An 18037-nucleotide genomic window follows, 5' to 3' on the forward strand; every position below is an offset into this window, starting at 1 on the left:
ATTATTTTCTAAAAGGCAATTAATTCATGAGGTTGAGAAAGGTTCGTTTCAAAAATGCATTTAATTAACGCGAATTTGAGAATTTGCAACATCACACAAAGCAAAAATTACAGCAGCAGTCGAATCCACGGTGGTGAAGCGGGCTCAGGCGGTTTGGAAGTCGAAATAAATGTTTTTTGTTGTTTGGAAGGATAATGTTAAAATTTTTTAGATAATTTTCCACTTGGATCAGAGTATGAAGATGATACAAAAGCTTTTTTAAAAAAGATCGCTGAAAAAAAACCGTTCAGCTATCTCCGATGAAAATTTGTGCTTTAGGCTTTTATATATCATAAGAAAGTCATCAAAGTAACAGTATTTTAATTAACAAGTCATGAAATTAACAATCTTTAAATTAACAATTTTTTTGCCTACAAGAGATTGTTATGACTAAAGGGACCAGAAAAAAAGTTCAAGAAAGTAAGAGTTAGAGGTAACGAGATATTTGAGATATCAAGCACGAGTGTAGTTTTGATATTTATTGATTGATTACGTTATTAAATAAACCTTTAAATTCGGATTACGTAATAGCTGTTTATCGAAAGTGTATGCTCATTATTTAAATCAGTATTACATCATAAAAGAAATTATTAGTTAAAAAAATTAAGTCTGTGCTTATTAACTACACCATCAAAATATATATCCGTAATTTTTAACTCCCTAATAACAAATGCTACGCCATTTTATCTATAAATATAAATCCAAAAAAAAAAAAAAATTACAATTTCGATGCAGTTGTAAGGAGCAGTAACATTAAAAAGTCACTTCAATTTATTTATTTATTTATTTATACATTTAATGATTCATTTCTTTGCTGATTCGTTAAATGGAAATCTTTGTAAAGTAAAAAGTAAAAAGCCTGTTTTGGATTCAATTGGACGCACCTTGCTTTCAATCATTCCTTCATCTCAATTTCTTCATCTCAACTACTTCATCTCAATTTCTTCATTTCTGCGAAATCTTTTAGTCGTATTTTGACTAACTGTTTTTGAAAACATCATTTTGATGAACACATCTCGAATTTTTCGATTGTTAAAGGAATACAAACACGCGTTGCTGATCGAATTGACATACAACAGAAAAAATGTGGAATAAACTTCCAGCAAATACAATGTGGATCTTTCTTCACAATGCTCATGCAATGCAGCATCAAAAGATCGCAGCAATGAGAACACTATATAAGCTGGATACGTGATAAGCAAACTCATCAATATTATTGATACAGTACGAGTCATTCTTTTATCATACGCTACTTTCGGTCTGCTTCCTTTTCTTCCGCCAATTTTATCTTGTTCAATGAAAGTCTCAGCTCGGATGCGTGATCGTTTTCTTCTCACGCTTGAGATTGTTTTTACGTACAGCAGTAAAATACAGCACGCAACAAGTAAATTTCCACATAGTACTATACTTTGAAAGTAGCAAAATGTGTTTGTCATCGCGGATATCACCACTCCAATTGTCATTGACATTGATAAACAAACTGCTGACACAATAAACAAGTTAGTTCTTTTAACTCCACTAGAATTAAGCTGAGTAATGGATACCCGCATTGTTGAGAAGCGATCCGCAGATATGCAAAAGATCAACAATGCTGATAAATTCAGTAAAAAGTATGCAGATAGCATAATATACCACGACAGTGCGCAATTTTCTTTTACCTTCCATGAATCCGCGAAAAAATACACGAGAAGAGGCTGTAAAAAGAATCCAGTGCAAAAATCTGTTGATGCTAGCGCCAGAATATAGCGTGGAAATTTCGATCTGTATTCTTTTGTTTTAATTAGCGCAAATATTAAAAAACCATTAAATGCTAACGTAACTGGAGTTATGGCTACATATAGTATTACAAACGTCATACGCTCATTGTAAGTCAAGTCTATCGCCGATGGTAATGGACTACTGCATTCTGATTGGTTAATAAAACGACCGCTCATGTTCATAGTTTAGAAGTTTACTGCCTTTTTACGCTTTATCTTTTAATCTTTCCGTTACTTTTTTTTCTTTACGTTTTTTCTTTCCATATTTAAAACGGTTGATTTTTTTTTTTAATTTTTTAAGCAAAGTGAATATTTGAATAAACAATTTGAATGAATGGGAGACTCGCTTCAAAATTAGTTCTAGTTGCACCTGACTTTTGCTTTATTTTGTTCTTCTCCACCTATTTCGATTCTCTTTTGCAATATTTGAAATGTTAATAAGAGCACATATTATTGCATGGTAAAAAAAGTTTGTGTTCTCGTCTACAGATCCCACACGAGCTTAGGGAGGGGGTGGTTGGTGAACCAAACTCGTCCCCAGCGCCGACAAAAGGCGCTGGTGACGAGTTGGGGGCGAACATTATATACGACAGGTTGCTTCTTGAAAGCAAGTCCGGAGCATCATTTGTTTGTATATTAAACGACTATTTTTATTACTTCTAGTACCACCCAGGAAAAACATCATGCTCGACCCCAAAACTCTTTGAGATAAACCCGAAAGTTTCTTTCGAAGTTTTAATCTCAAAGAGCTCTGGGGGCGAGAATTGAAAAACCTATCACATCTGAGAAAACATTGCCAGCTTCCAAACTCGTTCCCAGGACCTTTTTAGGGGGGAAAACTTTGTATATCCCTTTTTCGTATCCTCCATTCTGGGATTTCTGGAAAGATACCGGATGTCCTTTGGGATGAACCTTATTCGTTGTCTCTCATTTATTTTATTTTTGTTTTTCTGTCTTTAGAAGAAAAATTCAAAAGAAGTTAGAAACAAGGTTGAGGTTCTTTACGAGGAATGTGGCCTTTCACTAATAAGTTTCGGCTTTTTCGAAGCGAATGACGAGTTGTTGTTTGATTTTTTCTCACAGTTACTTCAGACACCCCCCTCTTGGAATGTTTTAGAGAAACCACTACCCGGGTCTTGCAAAATTATGCGTGCAAAAACTTCAATTAGGACTTTTTGTTGGTATACTCCTGAAAACGCTTTTCTCCACGCAAAGCGAGCCTCGATCCCAGAACCTATAGCATTTGTTGATATGAGAATGAAACACGTACGAACTCGTACGACGCGTTTCATCCCTTACTCATATCAAAAACGCTACAGGCTCTGGGATCGTTGGTAATAAAAAAACACATTGTGGATTGAAATTAATGCATTTCTTAAAATGGGTGCGGCCAATATTTTCAAAAACGATCCGTAATTGTTCCTGAGAGAAAACCTTCTCGGTGTCGTCCGAGAGAGATAGTCAGAAAGGTAAAAAGAACCCTAGGGACGAGATTGGTGCCCGCCGCTGACCTTTTTGGCTGGTTCATTTTTTTTTCTCATTTTTTATGCGAAGTCAACACGGCACTAAATCTGCATGGCGGCAGAACAGGTTTGTTTAGGATAAGAATGGTCTGTTATTTTATTCCATTCCTTCCTACGTACCTTTTTTATGCAAACTCTGTGTCAATTCAGATAGATAAGTCTTTAAACAATGCACAGTTCCTGATTTACCTGATTCTTTAAATTAGCTAGCTAGCTAGCTATGGCGCCGTAGATTAGTGGTTATAGTTCTCGTACTCTGTGCGGGAGACCCAAGCCGTGTGAGGGAAATTGGGAAGATGGCACACTGTGTGGGCCGTTGGATGTTGCCGGGAGTTGTCTAGTAGAGCGCGGGCTCTAATTGGGTCTGCGTAGCTCAAAACGAGCATTAAATACTCTAGGACTCTCCATCTACGCCATGGCCCCTCCTGGAAATAATAGACAGGGTATATCCCTCGATATTTGTAAGGCTAGCCATGTAAAATATGCACATCTATCTATCTCTAGCGACACTGTTCTTAGCGTAGGTAGAGGGTGGCTACCGCGCCACTGTGAATGGTCCGTTGTATATAGCTAGTGGCTCAAAGTAAGCTTAGCTTAAATGATGGGGAGACAATAAGCATATAATATTTTTTTGTCATTCCAGCTTTTCCGACTCAGTATATCAAAAATTTCGATCAAAAAATAGGGTCGGTCGGGTGATTCTAACACAAAATATTTGTGACGTTCACCATAACAGTCAGGGATAACGGCAAATTAGGCTATCACGACAAATTAGGCTAGTAGCTTAGTTAGGAGATTTTTCATAGACTATTTCGGCGAGTATCTCCTATTTAGGCGATTTGCTATCTTCTTTTATGATTATCTCGAAAACCACGTTTGGTCGCACCATCTTCTTTCGGAGCTTTGTTGCTCATTACATCATCTTTGTTCGAGCAAAATTTTTTATAGTTTGCTTCACTGGACTAAAAATTATACGTCAAAAGTCTTTGGATCGGCTAATTAGACGAGAAATAGTCTATTTAGGCTATGTGCCACCATGTTGAAAATATGCACACAGGAAATTTAGCCTTTTTTCAGAAGCAACTGTGGCCGTAAAACAAAGAAGCCGTAACACAGCGCATGCGTTCTTAATCAAAACAAGCTAAACGCTATATCTTCTAACAGCGCAAATAATAAAGAAAAATATATTTGGACCATCAAAAGGGGGTTCTATAGAATGTTTTTAGCTAATAAAATCATTGCGATTATGCAACAGAACAGCGATAGGCAGCAAAAACCATGTTGATAGCCTAATTAAGAGAGATAAATCGCCTAAATAGGCTATCGTAGACTAATTAGACTATTATAGCCTAATTTGCGGTTATCCCTGACTGCATAACTTTTGATCATATATATTGAAGATATGTAAAACACATGGCATAGCACAGTCCTCATGTTCAAGTGAAGAGCCTTTAAAGTGAGTTTAATCTTTATTACAAGCTAATTTGAACAGTAGAAAAATTCATTCTTTTCTTTTGGGCTTTTAACATTCCCTTGTTAAGCAAAGAATAAAAAAAATGAATTATATGTAGAAATTTAATAAATTGAACAGATTTTTAATCTAACAAATTGTGGACAGTCCGGAAAATCCTCTTAATTAGGCTGTACAGCTTAATTTAGACGTCAGCTTAATTAGGATGTATGATAGCGTCTATTAGGCGTTTTACAGCATAGTTAGGATAAAAACTTATATTGTCAAAAACACACATTTAACTAAATTTTAGCATCTATCTAACTGAATAAATCCAAGATTTACCTGCATAATGAACATTTCCAATACATTTTTTTGTAGCACTCGGGAGATCTGCTTAATTTGACATTTTAAAAATGGCGGACTAAATAGGCTGTATTGTGTAACTAGGATGCAGTACAGTGTAAATAGACTATTGCTACGATAAACCATTGTTTCTATTCCGTATCTTCTGAGCCCAGGGTGCTGGAAATACCATTCTTTTTTTATAATGGCATGGTCAAACTGATGGTGAAAGAGCTGCAGCAGTGGTTCTGCTAAAATATAAATTTTTGAGAAATTGGGGAAAAACTTTTTTAATCTCATAATGTAGATGTATATATGTCACCTAATTAAGCTGTATGATACAGTGTATTTAGGAAATCTCAAAATTAAGCTACAGTACTGTAAAAAGGTTTGTTACCATCATGTTTGTGTAACGAGCGTGGTGCACAGGAACCACGATAAAATCGTGGTCTTTATGTATAACAAACATTCAAACATTCTATCGTGGCCACCACGCTAATATTATTATCTCCACAAAGGATCCACGTTTTTATAGCCAGTATAATTTAATTTTTTTTCTTTTCAAAAGTCTTTTTAGATCGCATTTTAAAAGTTTATAAACGATAAGCGGCGACAGAAATGTTTTTTTATATAGCATTTTGATTCACGAACGATTAAAATCTATTATGTAGCTAGCTTTATGACAACAAATTAAAGTGTTAATTTATTTTTTTGCTGTTGGTTTTTGATTTAATTGATAAACTAATACGGTCTTTGTTGTTTTAAAATAGAAGTTATCTATTGTTGACACCATGGTGTAATGTTTAATTTTTGTTTGTGTAGTCCACGAAACATGATTGCGAGGTCCACGATTGTTAAAAAATTACATCGTGGGCTATCGTGGTTCGTGCGGGACACGAAATAAACACGAACCACAATGTTAACAAACCTTTTGACAGTACTGTATGCAGCCTAATTAAGAGGATTTCCCTAACTGGTGGAGTCCTAAATGGAAATCTAGAGTTTATTCTACTCATTTTAAACAAGGTCTTCTCTATCCAGATTAAACTACCCGATGAAAAAAAGAAAGTTAATAGATTGTTTCCAGAATATTTGAAACGTAGAAAGCTCACATATAAATCTGACATGCAGCAAATTTGCTAAGATACTGCAATAATGACTGACAAAGGTTTTAATATCTCTTAAGAACTCTTAACTCATAATAATCACCTAAAGATTCCTCCTGGAAAAGAGGCAGTTATCCAATGTCTACAGGCTTCACTATGAAGAAAAATCATGCTGTGCGGTCAGTAGCATGCATAACTAATTTAACAATGTTTTGGTGTGTGATGTTCACACGTCAAGAAATGTTATGCCATATGGTTATATTTTTTTGTTACTTCTGTGTCATTATTTTTTCATGCCGAAGGCAAGTGGGAGACAATTAAACTTGTGAACTCCAAACACGAGAACTTAGCGTTCGAGCTAGCTACTCTCTCAGTCTTAACTTCTTTGTCTCTGAGAGCCAAAAATAATGTTCAAATGAAAATAACTGTTATATTGATCTTATGTTAAATAATCTTTCTAAACACAAGTCAACTGTTTTACATTTCAAATGGCATAATTAAAAAAGCAGCTTTGTTCACTACGGGTTTAACATTGTTAATAAATAAGCACCAGCAAGAAAGTTTCCCACCTTTTCATAAAAAAAATTTAAAAACAAAAAGCCACATGTGCATGAAATTTTCTGCATAACTTTTTGGATTTTATTTTATTACCCACATGGTAATTTTAAAGATTTTTTACGCTATTCACTAGTATGACTAGGTTTATGTTTATAAAGTATAATATTATCTTTAAACTAAAAATTTTTTTATTCTTATTTTCGATTTATTCTTGAAACATTAAAATTTAAACAAAATTTTTTTTCGTTGTGGTGCAAACTTGAAGTAGGTTTGTGGTCTTTTACATACACAGTCCTGTAGAGATTTGTCAAGAAAAATCACCATATTGATTTTGTTTTGTTTTGGACTAATGGATAGGTTCAGACCAGTTTTATTTTCTAACAATAAATTAAAGTATATTTGGAAGTACTAGGTAGAAAAATGCTTATCAATAATATACTTTATTTAACTTTACATGTACGCGAGTTTTACGACCTCATGTAACGATCTCATGTCTTCTTCCTAAAGAACCTTTACATATCTTTTGTGTACACATGAACTTAATTGCTTAATATTAAATACAGTACAGTCCAGATGTAAGCGTACGCGTACGCTTAACTTGCAAAAATAATTGCTTTCATTAAAAAAAACAATAGGATAGCGAGTTCCTTTCAAATTGCGCAAAAATAATTGCTTCGTGTTAAAAACAAAAGCATAGCAAGAAACATTGTTTAAAAAAAGTACTCTGCGCGAGAATAAATTAAACGCGAAAGCCATTGAATTTTTATTTTTTTTAACAACGAAACTAATTATAGTAACGCGATTTTAATCTCGATTTATTTAAAAAACACAAGCTCTTTTAAAATACAACAAATCCAATGGTCTAAATATTTAAAAAAAACTAATGCTACTTTAAAACTTTTAGTAATATTTCTTTATTGTCGAAACATATTTTTTAACATGCGAAACTTTTAAAAGTTCTTTTTATAAAAAGCAACGTTTAGCAACGCAAACGAAAAAATCCTACGTTCGGGACTTTTCCTTTCGCGATAAGATTTCGAAAACAAATTAAATTTTAACACCGAAGAAAGAAAAAATCTAAAAATATAACTTTTGACGTTTTATAGTATCACGCTACATTTTATTGATAAAAACATTGTCTTTGTTTTTTCTAGCGCGCAACAGCTCTATCTCTTAAAAGATTTAAACAAAGCATCTCGCTATCTATTTAGTTTTCGCGCAAATCTTTTATTTTATAAAACTATCAAACAATGGCTCGCCGTGTCACATTGATAGAGTTGATAACATTTTAAATACTTAAAACACTATCTAACGAAGCTTTCCTATCGCCGTTCTTTGTTCTTTAACTTTCTAAAAAATCATTTCTAACACCCGTCTTCGATATTAAACTTTTAAAATGTGATATAGCGAAGCTTTTCTATCGCCGTTTTTTGTTTTTAAACTTTTAAAATGCGATCTAAAAAAACATTTCTATCGCCGCTTTTTGTTTTTAAACTTTTAAAATGCGATCTAAAAAAACTTTTCTATCGCCGCTTTTCGTTCTTAAATTTTGAAAAGCTGATCTAAAAAAACATTTCTATCGCCGTTTTTCGTTCTTAAACTTCTAAAACGCGATCTAAAATAGCTTTTCTATCAAAATTAAAGTTTCCATATTTGTTAAACTATAATAATTTCTATCGCTTAAAAGCTTTATTTAACCCGCGCAACAAACAAAGCATCTCGCTATCTATTTAGTTTTCACGCAAATCTTTTATTTTATAAAACTATCAAACAATGGCTCGCTGTGTCACATTGATAGAGTTAAAACATTTTAAATACTTAAAACACTATCTAACGAAGTTTCCTATCACCGTTCTTTGTTCTTTAACTTTCTAAAAAACATTTCTAACACCCGTCTTTGTTTTTAAACTTTTAAAATGTGATATAGCGAAGCTTTTCCATCGCCGTTTTTTGTTTTTAAACTTTTAAAATGCGATCTAAAAAAACATTTCTATCGCCGTTTTTTGTTTTTAAACTTTTAAAATGCGATTTAAAAAAACATTTCCATCACTGCTTTTCGTTCTTAAATTTTGAAAAAGCGATCTAAAAAACATTTCTATCGCCATTTTTCGTTTTTAAACTTTTAAAATGCAATCTAAAAAAACTTTTCTATCGCCGCTTTTCGTTCTTAAATTTTGAAAAGCTGATCTAAAAAAACATTTCTATCGCCGTTTTTCGTTCTTAAACTTCTAAAACGCGATCTAAAATAGCTTTTCTATCAAAATTAAAGTTTCCATATTTGTTAAACTATAATAATTTCTATCGCTTAAAAGCTTTATTTAACCCGCGCAACAAACAATGCCTTCTCGCTAGTTTATTTAGTTTCCACGCAAAACTTTTGTTTTATAAAAATATTAAACAATGGCTCTTCGTGTCACATTGATAGAGTTGATAACATTTGCAATTATGCTATTGGGAATAGTTATGTTAACACTATTTAACAATAGTTACGCGCAGTTATAATAAGCTATTTTTTCTTCAATAATCTTTTGTTTATTACGCGCAAATTAATGACTTACAAGACTCGCAAGATAATTAATAAGAACAAAAGACAAACAACTACCGCCTCCGAGAAAAAGGTGTGAAACTTTAGCGTACGCGTACGCTTACATCTGGACTGTACTGTATATTATTTTAGAAAAATGAACAAACATAACACGTTATATATATTTATTAATTATATTTTTTCTAAAGTTTTATCATTTGGATAGAATCCAAACCATTTTGTATTTTTCTTTGAAATGCCGTTCCCATTTGTAATTTGAACACAACTAAAATTACATACAACAAATACTGTTTTCTTTAAATTTTTGTAGAGTAACTGTACACAGTCTTTTTGACATAATATTACATAGATACACTTAAACTTTTTCTGATATTGTGGATTTCTTTAGTTTTTGCTTTTTGTTATTGTAGATTTATTTAGTTTTCGCTTTTTGTTATTTGTAGCAGATTTGAAGAAAGTATATAGAGGTGTTTTCTAAATTAATTTTCTGGGACTGGTCAATTTTTGTCAACAGCATTATCAGCAACACTCTTTTGAGTAACATAGGCAGGTGCTAAAAATTTGTACTATTGATATTATTGATAAATTTTTCTTTACTTTTTCCCAGTGATCTGTGACAAACATATTTTTTTCAAAATGATAGCCATTGTGTGTATATACAAAAGCCATGCCACTTCTATTTTTTTGAGACTGCCAGTTGGCCTTGAATCTAAGAATAGTATGTATGGCAGTGTTTTAATGCAACTGAGGTGCCATTGTAATTCACAATTTCATGTTAATAAGTTTTCTATTATTGTCATATAATATATTTCTGGACATCAAAACAGTCCTAGGTCCAAGTAGTTAGACATAGGACAGTTTTATGCCTTTACTAGTCAGACTAGACTCAATACTTCTGGCAAACAAAAAAATCCTAATAATAAACATGGCTTTTATTGCCAAAATTATGATGAAGTAGACAAACACCTGAAAATCCAATAAAAGTGATGACTGGAGTCAGTGAAATTCCTATAATAAGTTACCTAACAAATAAAAACTTTTTTTGTGGCTAAACAAAATTTTTAATGTGATTTTTCTCAGTTTTGTATTTTCAGACATAGCATAGTCTTTTTCTCCAGTGACGATATAGTCTCACATTTGAGTATGGACATTTAATTTCTATAAACTTACCACAGCACGCACACAATCCTTTAACATCAGAACTTACAGATAAAAACTAGTTTTTATCGTTAATGATTATCCCAGGATCTACAAAAACAGTTGCTTGTAGTTTTTTCTCAGTTTTTTTTACTGCCTCCCTAGCAATGCCATCTTTTATTGCAATATTGTTTGAATTTCTCTTGCTGAATTATTTATCATACCAAGTTATATCAGGTTTCTTATTTTCCTCAGATGCAATAGATACATGTGAAAACCTGATGACAATTCGAGGCTGTGATTCTGCATTTTCTTTGTCCAAATTTTTGAATTAGATTGTGTCTTAGTTGCATTGTATCATTTATTTTCTTTTGTGTTAATATGTAGATGCAAAATCTTTTTCGTCTTCTGGTTTGTCCATGTTGTATTTATTGTGCCTGGTTGTAAATTGTATCTGGTAACACAGATGATTCCATGCTGTCTCTCTTGCGTTTCTTACTCAGATGCACAATCTTTAAATGTTTTATGCAATTTTTTTCTCATATTTTCCTGTGTTTGGTTGCTCGTAAGATAGTGAAAATGCTTGAAGTGCTTATTATAATTATTCTCCTTAGCATCTATAGCTGGGGTGTTGCGAAGGCCATTTTTTTATTGGTTGCATAGTTTGGAGGATTTCAGTTGCAGAAGTATCATTCCACACAGACAATTCACAATTAGGTTTAGTAACACCACTGGAAACAGCTGCCTCCCTTGATCAGGGTTTTTGACAGCAGGCAACAAAGAGGATGGTCTATGCAGCTTGTTGTTTTTTACCTGTTTAAAGGCTGCAAAAAAGAGCGCTTTCTAGCATTACTTCTATCTTTCTTTTTGCAAAAACCCATAGCCCAAGTAGACATTTTAAAATTATTCACAAAATTAAACTTACTTGAAATAATTTACTCTTCTTTTTCTTCTCTAAAGTTTGTTTCATAGGTTTTATCGTGTTTAAGGGGCTTTGTTTTGCCATCTGGGAGATAACATCAAACTGGATACTGGATTTAATTCGAACAAAAATTATACCACATAATGGTGTCTTTTGACGAGAATGCATGTTGTAAACACAGGAAAATGTGGCTTAGTATTTGCCTTATTATTTTGTTTTTTATCCATGAATGTGAAAATAATATTTCTCAACTTTCTATAAAAAGGACAAGATAAACTTTTTTAAAGTGGGAGGTAACCCCCATTAATTATTTTTTTTGCAGTTAAATGTCAATATTAAATGATATTGTTGCAACAACCATGTCAACTATTTCATTTTTAAATCACAAATAAAAATTAACACAACTCTGGCCTTTCTAAGAGGGTGTTACAAATATGTGATGTAAGAGAGTCACTTGAGCTCTAAAAATAGGGTTAGAAAATAAAAGCTAAAAAAAGTGCAAAAAATTGTGTCCTACTATCCAACCATCACTGCACGCCATTAAACAATATTTATTGTTAACTTGCATGCCGCGTTTAATTAAAGCTTCTGTGTACCATTTTAAACTAGTTTTCAGGACCCTTTGCACTCACAGCTGAAATATTTTTTGTTGCTTTAGTCCTTCTGACTTTGAATGTCAAAAATTACAGTCTAAAAATAAGGTTGTTCGGGTGACTCTAACAACAAATATTTGTGAGGTCCTCCTTATTTACGTCAGTACTCTCGAAATTTACTAAACGTCCATGCCAATGTTTTAAGAAAAAGAAACGCAGGCTGAAAAATAAAATATTATTTGCAGAAAAGAACAAACTTAAATTGTAGAGGATGCGCCTGATATTAATTTGCAGTAACATGTGTGATTGTTGTACATGTGTGTGCCTACTATGTTTTTGGGTGAACAAAAGTACAAAAAAACCTTTATGAGGTATATACACGAAAAAGTTTAATTAATTTTATGAATTCTACAGAGATGTGGCTTTGTATTGTTAGGCAGACAAAATTTATTTATACTTTAACATGCATCTAATTTATTTATTGTATTTTATGGAAAGTTAAAATATGGACATGGAGATAATTGCACAAGAATGCTACGGTTCTGAACAAAATGTATGCGTTGTAAACAATGAAGGGATACTTGTTGCCAGAAAGGTATTATCTAACACAACAAGGTCTTCAATCGCTACATCTGTAAAGAAATTTTTCGTGGTGAGTTTATCTTATATTAACTAAACATTTTCATGAAAAATTTTATTTATAGTTTTTCTATTTTGCTTTTGTTTTAGAAAAAAATTTAGGTACTCACCTAACCTACAAAATATAAGAAGTATAGCTCAAAGCACAAAATGCCTTATTTATGTTCATTACCTTTCTTTATCATTTAAATTTGTATTATTAATTCTGTTGCATTAGAATAATACATTTCAACTTTGCAATATCTCACTTTTGGTTTGTACATATTCCTCCTAATCAAGATACCAGAATGGGAAAAGAGACTTCTTGTTCCACTTGTTTCCCTTAAATAAACTGACTTCTCTATTAAAGGGGAAAAGAGGCCAATAAACGAAAAAAATTGTTAAAATGATGATGCAATAACAGAAACAGGCTTTTTATCATCTTAGATACTTGTAGATCTCCTTTAGTTTTCTCAATATACATTTTTTTATATAGCATCTGATTTTGGTCTGTCCATGCACAAAGAATTTGAAAACATTCTGAACACCCCATCTAAACAAAAAAAACAACATAATGAAATAATTAAAGACAATATTATTGTTTTTTCCACAAGTAGTTCAAAGTTAAATTAATTTTTCGTACATTGGTTTAAATTCCTGATTGTGAATTTTAATTGAAACTTGCTCTTCGTAAGTTTCACACCACACCAAAACAATGAAAATAAAATTTTATCTTTATTATAGAGTGCTTTTCTACCACAAGGATACCCTGATAGTGTGAGCAAGGATTATTTACAATATCAGCTTTGGGACACTTTACAGGTAATCAATCTTTTTTTCTAAAGAATTTCTACTACAGCAGGTGCTATCGTTTTACTGCCCTAAAAATGTTTATTTAACTTGTGTGTGTATATTATCGTTCTAAAAAATGACCATTGTTTAAAAGCATTTTAAGTGTTAAATTTTTTTACTTCCATCTTGCTATAATATATTTGTAGTTTATGTGCTTATGTTGGTTATAGGCATTTTGCTCTTCTATCACCGGTACTCTAGCGACACAAGCTGTATTGAAGGGATATGGAGTGGGTGATAAAACAGCTACCGCAGCCGCGGCTACTATTACATGGATGGTAAAAGATGGCACAGGCATGATTGGAAGGATTATTTTTGCTTGGTTAAAAGGGTATTTTTCCCATATATTTTCCACTTTTATTTTTTAATAAATTTCTTGATCTTATTTTGGTTGCTTTTAGAACACAACTTGACTGTGATGCAAAACGCTGGCGGTTAGTACTTTCTTTCAGTTTATAGTCATGGCAAAGTTCTTAAAAGTATAGATATTATTTTAAAATTAAGTCACTGGATGCATTAACTTTCAGTAGGCACATGTTAAAAGAAATTAGGTTATGTTTTTTTTCAAGAAGAAATCAAATTTTTTGCACTTTTGTTACCTTTAAATGTATTACTGTTATTTTTATAGTCTTTATGCAGACATTCTCAATGACATTGCTATTCTGCTCGATTTGATAGCACCCGTTTTTAAAACATACTTTTTGTTTATTGCTTGTCTGTCAAGCATCTCAAGGGTTAGTGAACTTTCACTTATGTCCATGCATTGACAACCACTTTTTGTAGATAAATTTAATTTTTCATATTCTATAGTCCATTGTAGGTGTTGCAGGTGGTGCTACAAGAGCAGCTTTAACGTTGCATCAAGCAAGACGTGACAATATGGCTGATGTGTCTGCCAAGGATGGAAGTCAGGTCTGTAAACAAAAATGCCAACAATTAAGTATAAAGTTTTTTTACTATTTAAGTATTTTTTACTGAAAATATTTTTTGACATTTACACATTTTAATTGTGACTACAAGAAGAAAAACTTACTTATTGAACATTATTATTTTGTTTGTCAGGAAACACTTGTTAATCTCATGGCGCTTGTTGCAGGTTTCATAATCACACCTCTAGTTGCAGATAATCAAATGTGGGTAAAAAAAAGGCTCTGTGTTTTATTATTAAGGCTTATTAATATTGTTTATTTGTGGTTATATTGCAAATATGATTGTATGGATTGACTGAGATGCCTGCACTTATCCTACAAAAATTATGGCCTGGCAAACAATTGAATAAATTCAAGTTGCTCTAATTTACCTAAACATTGTTTAACCTGCACGAAAAACCATGCACATAAAAATTGACCCTGTCAATTTCATGCTACTAGATCTCATGAGACTTAATGGTTAAGCTATTTATTCTATTTATTCTTTTCTTCTCATTGTGGATAAACCAGATTTAATCTCTCATCTTCCTGTAACTAAAAGTCTATAAGATAAACAGTGTTTTTATGTAGCCATGATAAACGAGTGTAATTGCTTTCATGTTATAATTCATACCCTGTCACTCTTTATTATTCAAATTTGAAATAGAGTGTCAGATTATTGATCCCTGTTGTTGTTCCATTTTGTCCTGGTCTCTTGCTATTTTCAATGGCTCTGACAACATAGTAAGATCTTGTACCGGTGACAAAAATTAAATATACTAAGAGGCGATTGTTGAATTTGAATTTAATTCAAATATTTCTCATTGTTTTTTGGAGGTTTTTTTGCTACCATTAAACGGTAGCAAAAAGTCAATCTTAAAATTAATTTCAAACTCATAACTTCAAACTAATTTAAAACAACTCATATTTGATTTAATTTAAACTATAAAATGTTGAAAACCAAAATAAAAAACATTCAAATGATGTATATGGTTTTGTTTGCGCTCTAGTGTTTTCTATTTTTGTTATACAATAATAAAATAAACTTCAAAGTGGTCAGAGAAGCATACTCTCTCAACAGGAAGAAATATTTTTAAGCACAAAAAAATATTACTTATTACCCTTATATTTTATAGTAAAAACCTATTTATAATCAAAATGGTGTATCTGAAATGCGTGGCTGTTGATGATCTCTAAAATGTAGTCGTTGGAAAGGCTGTTTTAGCCAATTTAAAACACAAAATTCCTAAATTTTTCCATTGACGCCAAGTTGTGCTGTTGCCTAGGTAGACCAACTCAATGTTACAGTAAAAACGGTAGCAGCTACCTGCAATAATCCCTGTTCTATGATCATGTTATTGCAAATAAAAATTAATACAACTGATATTAAGGTGCACAAATAACATACATGTGCCTATGTGGTTTGGAATTTTGCAAAATCAGGTACAAGATTTTAAATTTTTAAAGTCCTCTAATTGCCAAGCAACTCCTAATTTTTATAGGCTGAAAATTCTTTTGAATAAGAATTGTAATTCAACTTGTGGTGTTTCGATCAATAAAGAATGTTTATGCCTCTTGCTAGCAAAAAGGTTTAGGAAGATAAAGAATCTATTGTAGCATTAATAAATTTTATTATAATAAACCTGCAGGAAAAAGAAAAAAGCAGAAGATTTAATAATATATTCTGCAACTTTGTAATTTATATAGGTTGGTTTGGATTTTGTTCTCTATCTTTACATCTCTTCACCTGCTGTCCAATTATAAAGCAGTTTCTACTGTTGTCATGGAAACAATAAATTTGCCCAGATTTTATATACTTCTTAACAATTACTTGAGAAACAATGACATCCTATCACCAGACGAAGTTGCAAAGTTGGACCCTGTACTTAGCCGTAAGTCTACAAATTTATATCCACTCAATGAAACATGTATGTTGTAATAGTAATTTGATCCAACCTTTTTATGGTTGATTTTTTCCTCCTCAAATTTTGCTTGTATTTGTATTAGCTAGGTTATCCATAGTATTTGCTTTATATTGTGCTTGTGACTTTGCTGGGAGTAAATACTTTTAATGTACATAATGGTGGGGATATTTTTCTCTAGCAGAACCATGCTAATGTTATTCTTTCAAAATTTCTGTAGGTCCGGGTTATACTAGCAGTATAAATATCGGTGTTCCTTTAACATATGCAGTTAAAAGGTATGTTTATAATAATGTGGTAAGGGTGGAAGAATAAAAAATTTACTAACACCCAATAACAACATTTTCACACTACTTGGTACACTAAATAAGTTATTTCTTTTCTTTATTAGCCATGATGATTTTGCATATGCCATGTCGCCCAATTTATTCAAAACAACATACATTATAGGATACAACAAAACAACAAGTAAGTTTAAAAACGTTTTCGTATAGTAGCACAAAGTTAAACAAACAAAATTAATATTCTCTGAGTTTTTACTGATATTCTTTTTAATAAAAATTTCACATTTTTATCTTTTTATTATGTTTTTCTTTCGTAGGAACTGTTAATATCGTGTTGCATAAAGGTATTAGTGATCAAGATATACGAAAAAGTTGTTTTCATGCATTGCTTTTAGACACACTCATGCATAATCATAAACAGGTCTGTTTTATATTTAACAAATGCTGTGCTAACCAGTCTCTGCCACTTGTTAGCTACATTACTTATACAATTTCATTTATTTAGACTGAAAAATTTACGACAGAAATTCAAAGCAGAATTTTCGGTAAGTTTGGAAGTTCTTTTTACAGCAGGTTTTTATGTTTATTTTTCTTATAATTGGTACAACTAAGAATCTTGAATTTTTTCAATAACAAGACCTTATTTTTTACTGAGGTTGTGATATATTTTTATGATATTCCGTAGAAAACATCAACTAATATATATCCAGGAAATACTGAAACAAGTGTGTTAAATTTACGTCCCTGTCAAAAAATTGAAACCTGTCAGAGGATTCACATATCTTAAGGTGTCTCAAATTATCTTTTTTATGACTTAAATTAAAGGTTGACAGTACCTAGCTCTTTTTCATTAGTAACAAGCTTTATAATAATTTCTTTCTGGTTTAAAATAGCATGCTTAGTTTTAAATTTTATAGTACAAGTTAATATTATATATGTTATAATGGTTATATTGTATAATTCCAGGTATAAACATGCACACAAATGTATGGAACATAATTAATGATACAAAAAAGTTTGTGGATGATATTTATCTAAGTTTTGAGAAAGGTTTAGAAGCAAAAGGTTGGGACCTATCACGATGCCATTTGGGGCTTGATGAATGGAGAATTGAATGGAACAAGAAAACATTGTAAATTGTTTCAGAATATACTATTTATATCACCAGAACAACAGCATCATCATTGTTTTTCTAAGCTTAATGCTCTTTTTTCCATGCAAGCATAGGTTTGACCATGTATGTACCATCTATATTAATGTTCTGTGTTAGTTTTGAACTCAATTCCTCTGCAGAAAAACTGGCTTTATTACCTCCTGTCAAGTCTGGCCTACCTCAAAAAAATATTTTCCCCTAGCAACTATAAGGTGGAAATGAAATATGGAGTTGCTTATAAAAACTATGCAATGAGATCTCTAAAAGAGCAATTTTACAAAGGCTTACATGTAATTTTTAAAATTTTAAAATACTTAAATTGTTC

General features: G+C 31.9%; 1 protein-coding gene across 2 annotated transcripts; it reads left to right on the forward strand.

Annotated features, from left to right (window-relative positions):
- Window positions 1-12449: 12449 nt before the first annotated feature.
- Window positions 12450-17732, forward strand: LOC130623349 (RUS family member 1-like). 2 transcript variants are annotated; one of them, XM_057438820.1, is made up of 13 exons: window positions 12451-12627; window positions 13338-13415; window positions 13616-13776; window positions 13847-13879; window positions 14074-14179; window positions 14256-14357; window positions 14508-14578; window positions 16061-16245; window positions 16496-16553; window positions 16667-16743; window positions 16877-16980; window positions 17065-17104; window positions 17526-17732. In XM_057438820.1, exons 1-13 carry the CDS (start codon window positions 12481-12483, stop codon window positions 17693-17695), a joined length of 1332 nt encoding a protein of 443 aa, XP_057294803.1. In that variant the 5' UTR covers window positions 12451-12480; the 3' UTR covers window positions 17696-17732. The 2 variants fall into 2 exon arrangements, with proteins under 2 accessions (XP_057294804.1, XP_057294803.1); XM_057438821.1 differs by lacking the exon at window positions 14074-14179 and having other exon boundaries at window positions 12450-12627; window positions 13616-13739; window positions 14266-14357.
- The last annotated feature ends 305 nt before the right edge of the window (window positions 17733-18037 follow it).

This window comes from Hydractinia symbiolongicarpus, chromosome 13, assembly GCF_029227915.1.
Source record: "Hydractinia symbiolongicarpus strain clone_291-10 chromosome 13, HSymV2.1, whole genome shotgun sequence".
In the NCBI taxonomy this organism is placed as follows: Eukaryota; Metazoa; Cnidaria; class Hydrozoa; order Anthoathecata; family Hydractiniidae; genus Hydractinia; species Hydractinia symbiolongicarpus.

Bases quoted from the DNA above. Each gene is read 5' to 3' on its own strand.
- LOC130623349 (XM_057438820.1), top strand. From the start codon at position 12,481: ATGGACATGGAGATAATTGCACAAGAATGCTACGGTTCTGAACAAAAT. The intron at 12,628-13,337 runs GTGAGTTTATCT...TCTTTATTATAG, and splicing joins CTGTAAAGAAATTTTTCGTG to AGTGCTTTTCTACCACAAGG. The intron at 14,579-16,060 runs GTGGGTAAAAAA...TAATTTATATAG, and splicing joins CTAGTTGCAGATAATCAAAT to GTTGGTTTGGATTTTGTTCT.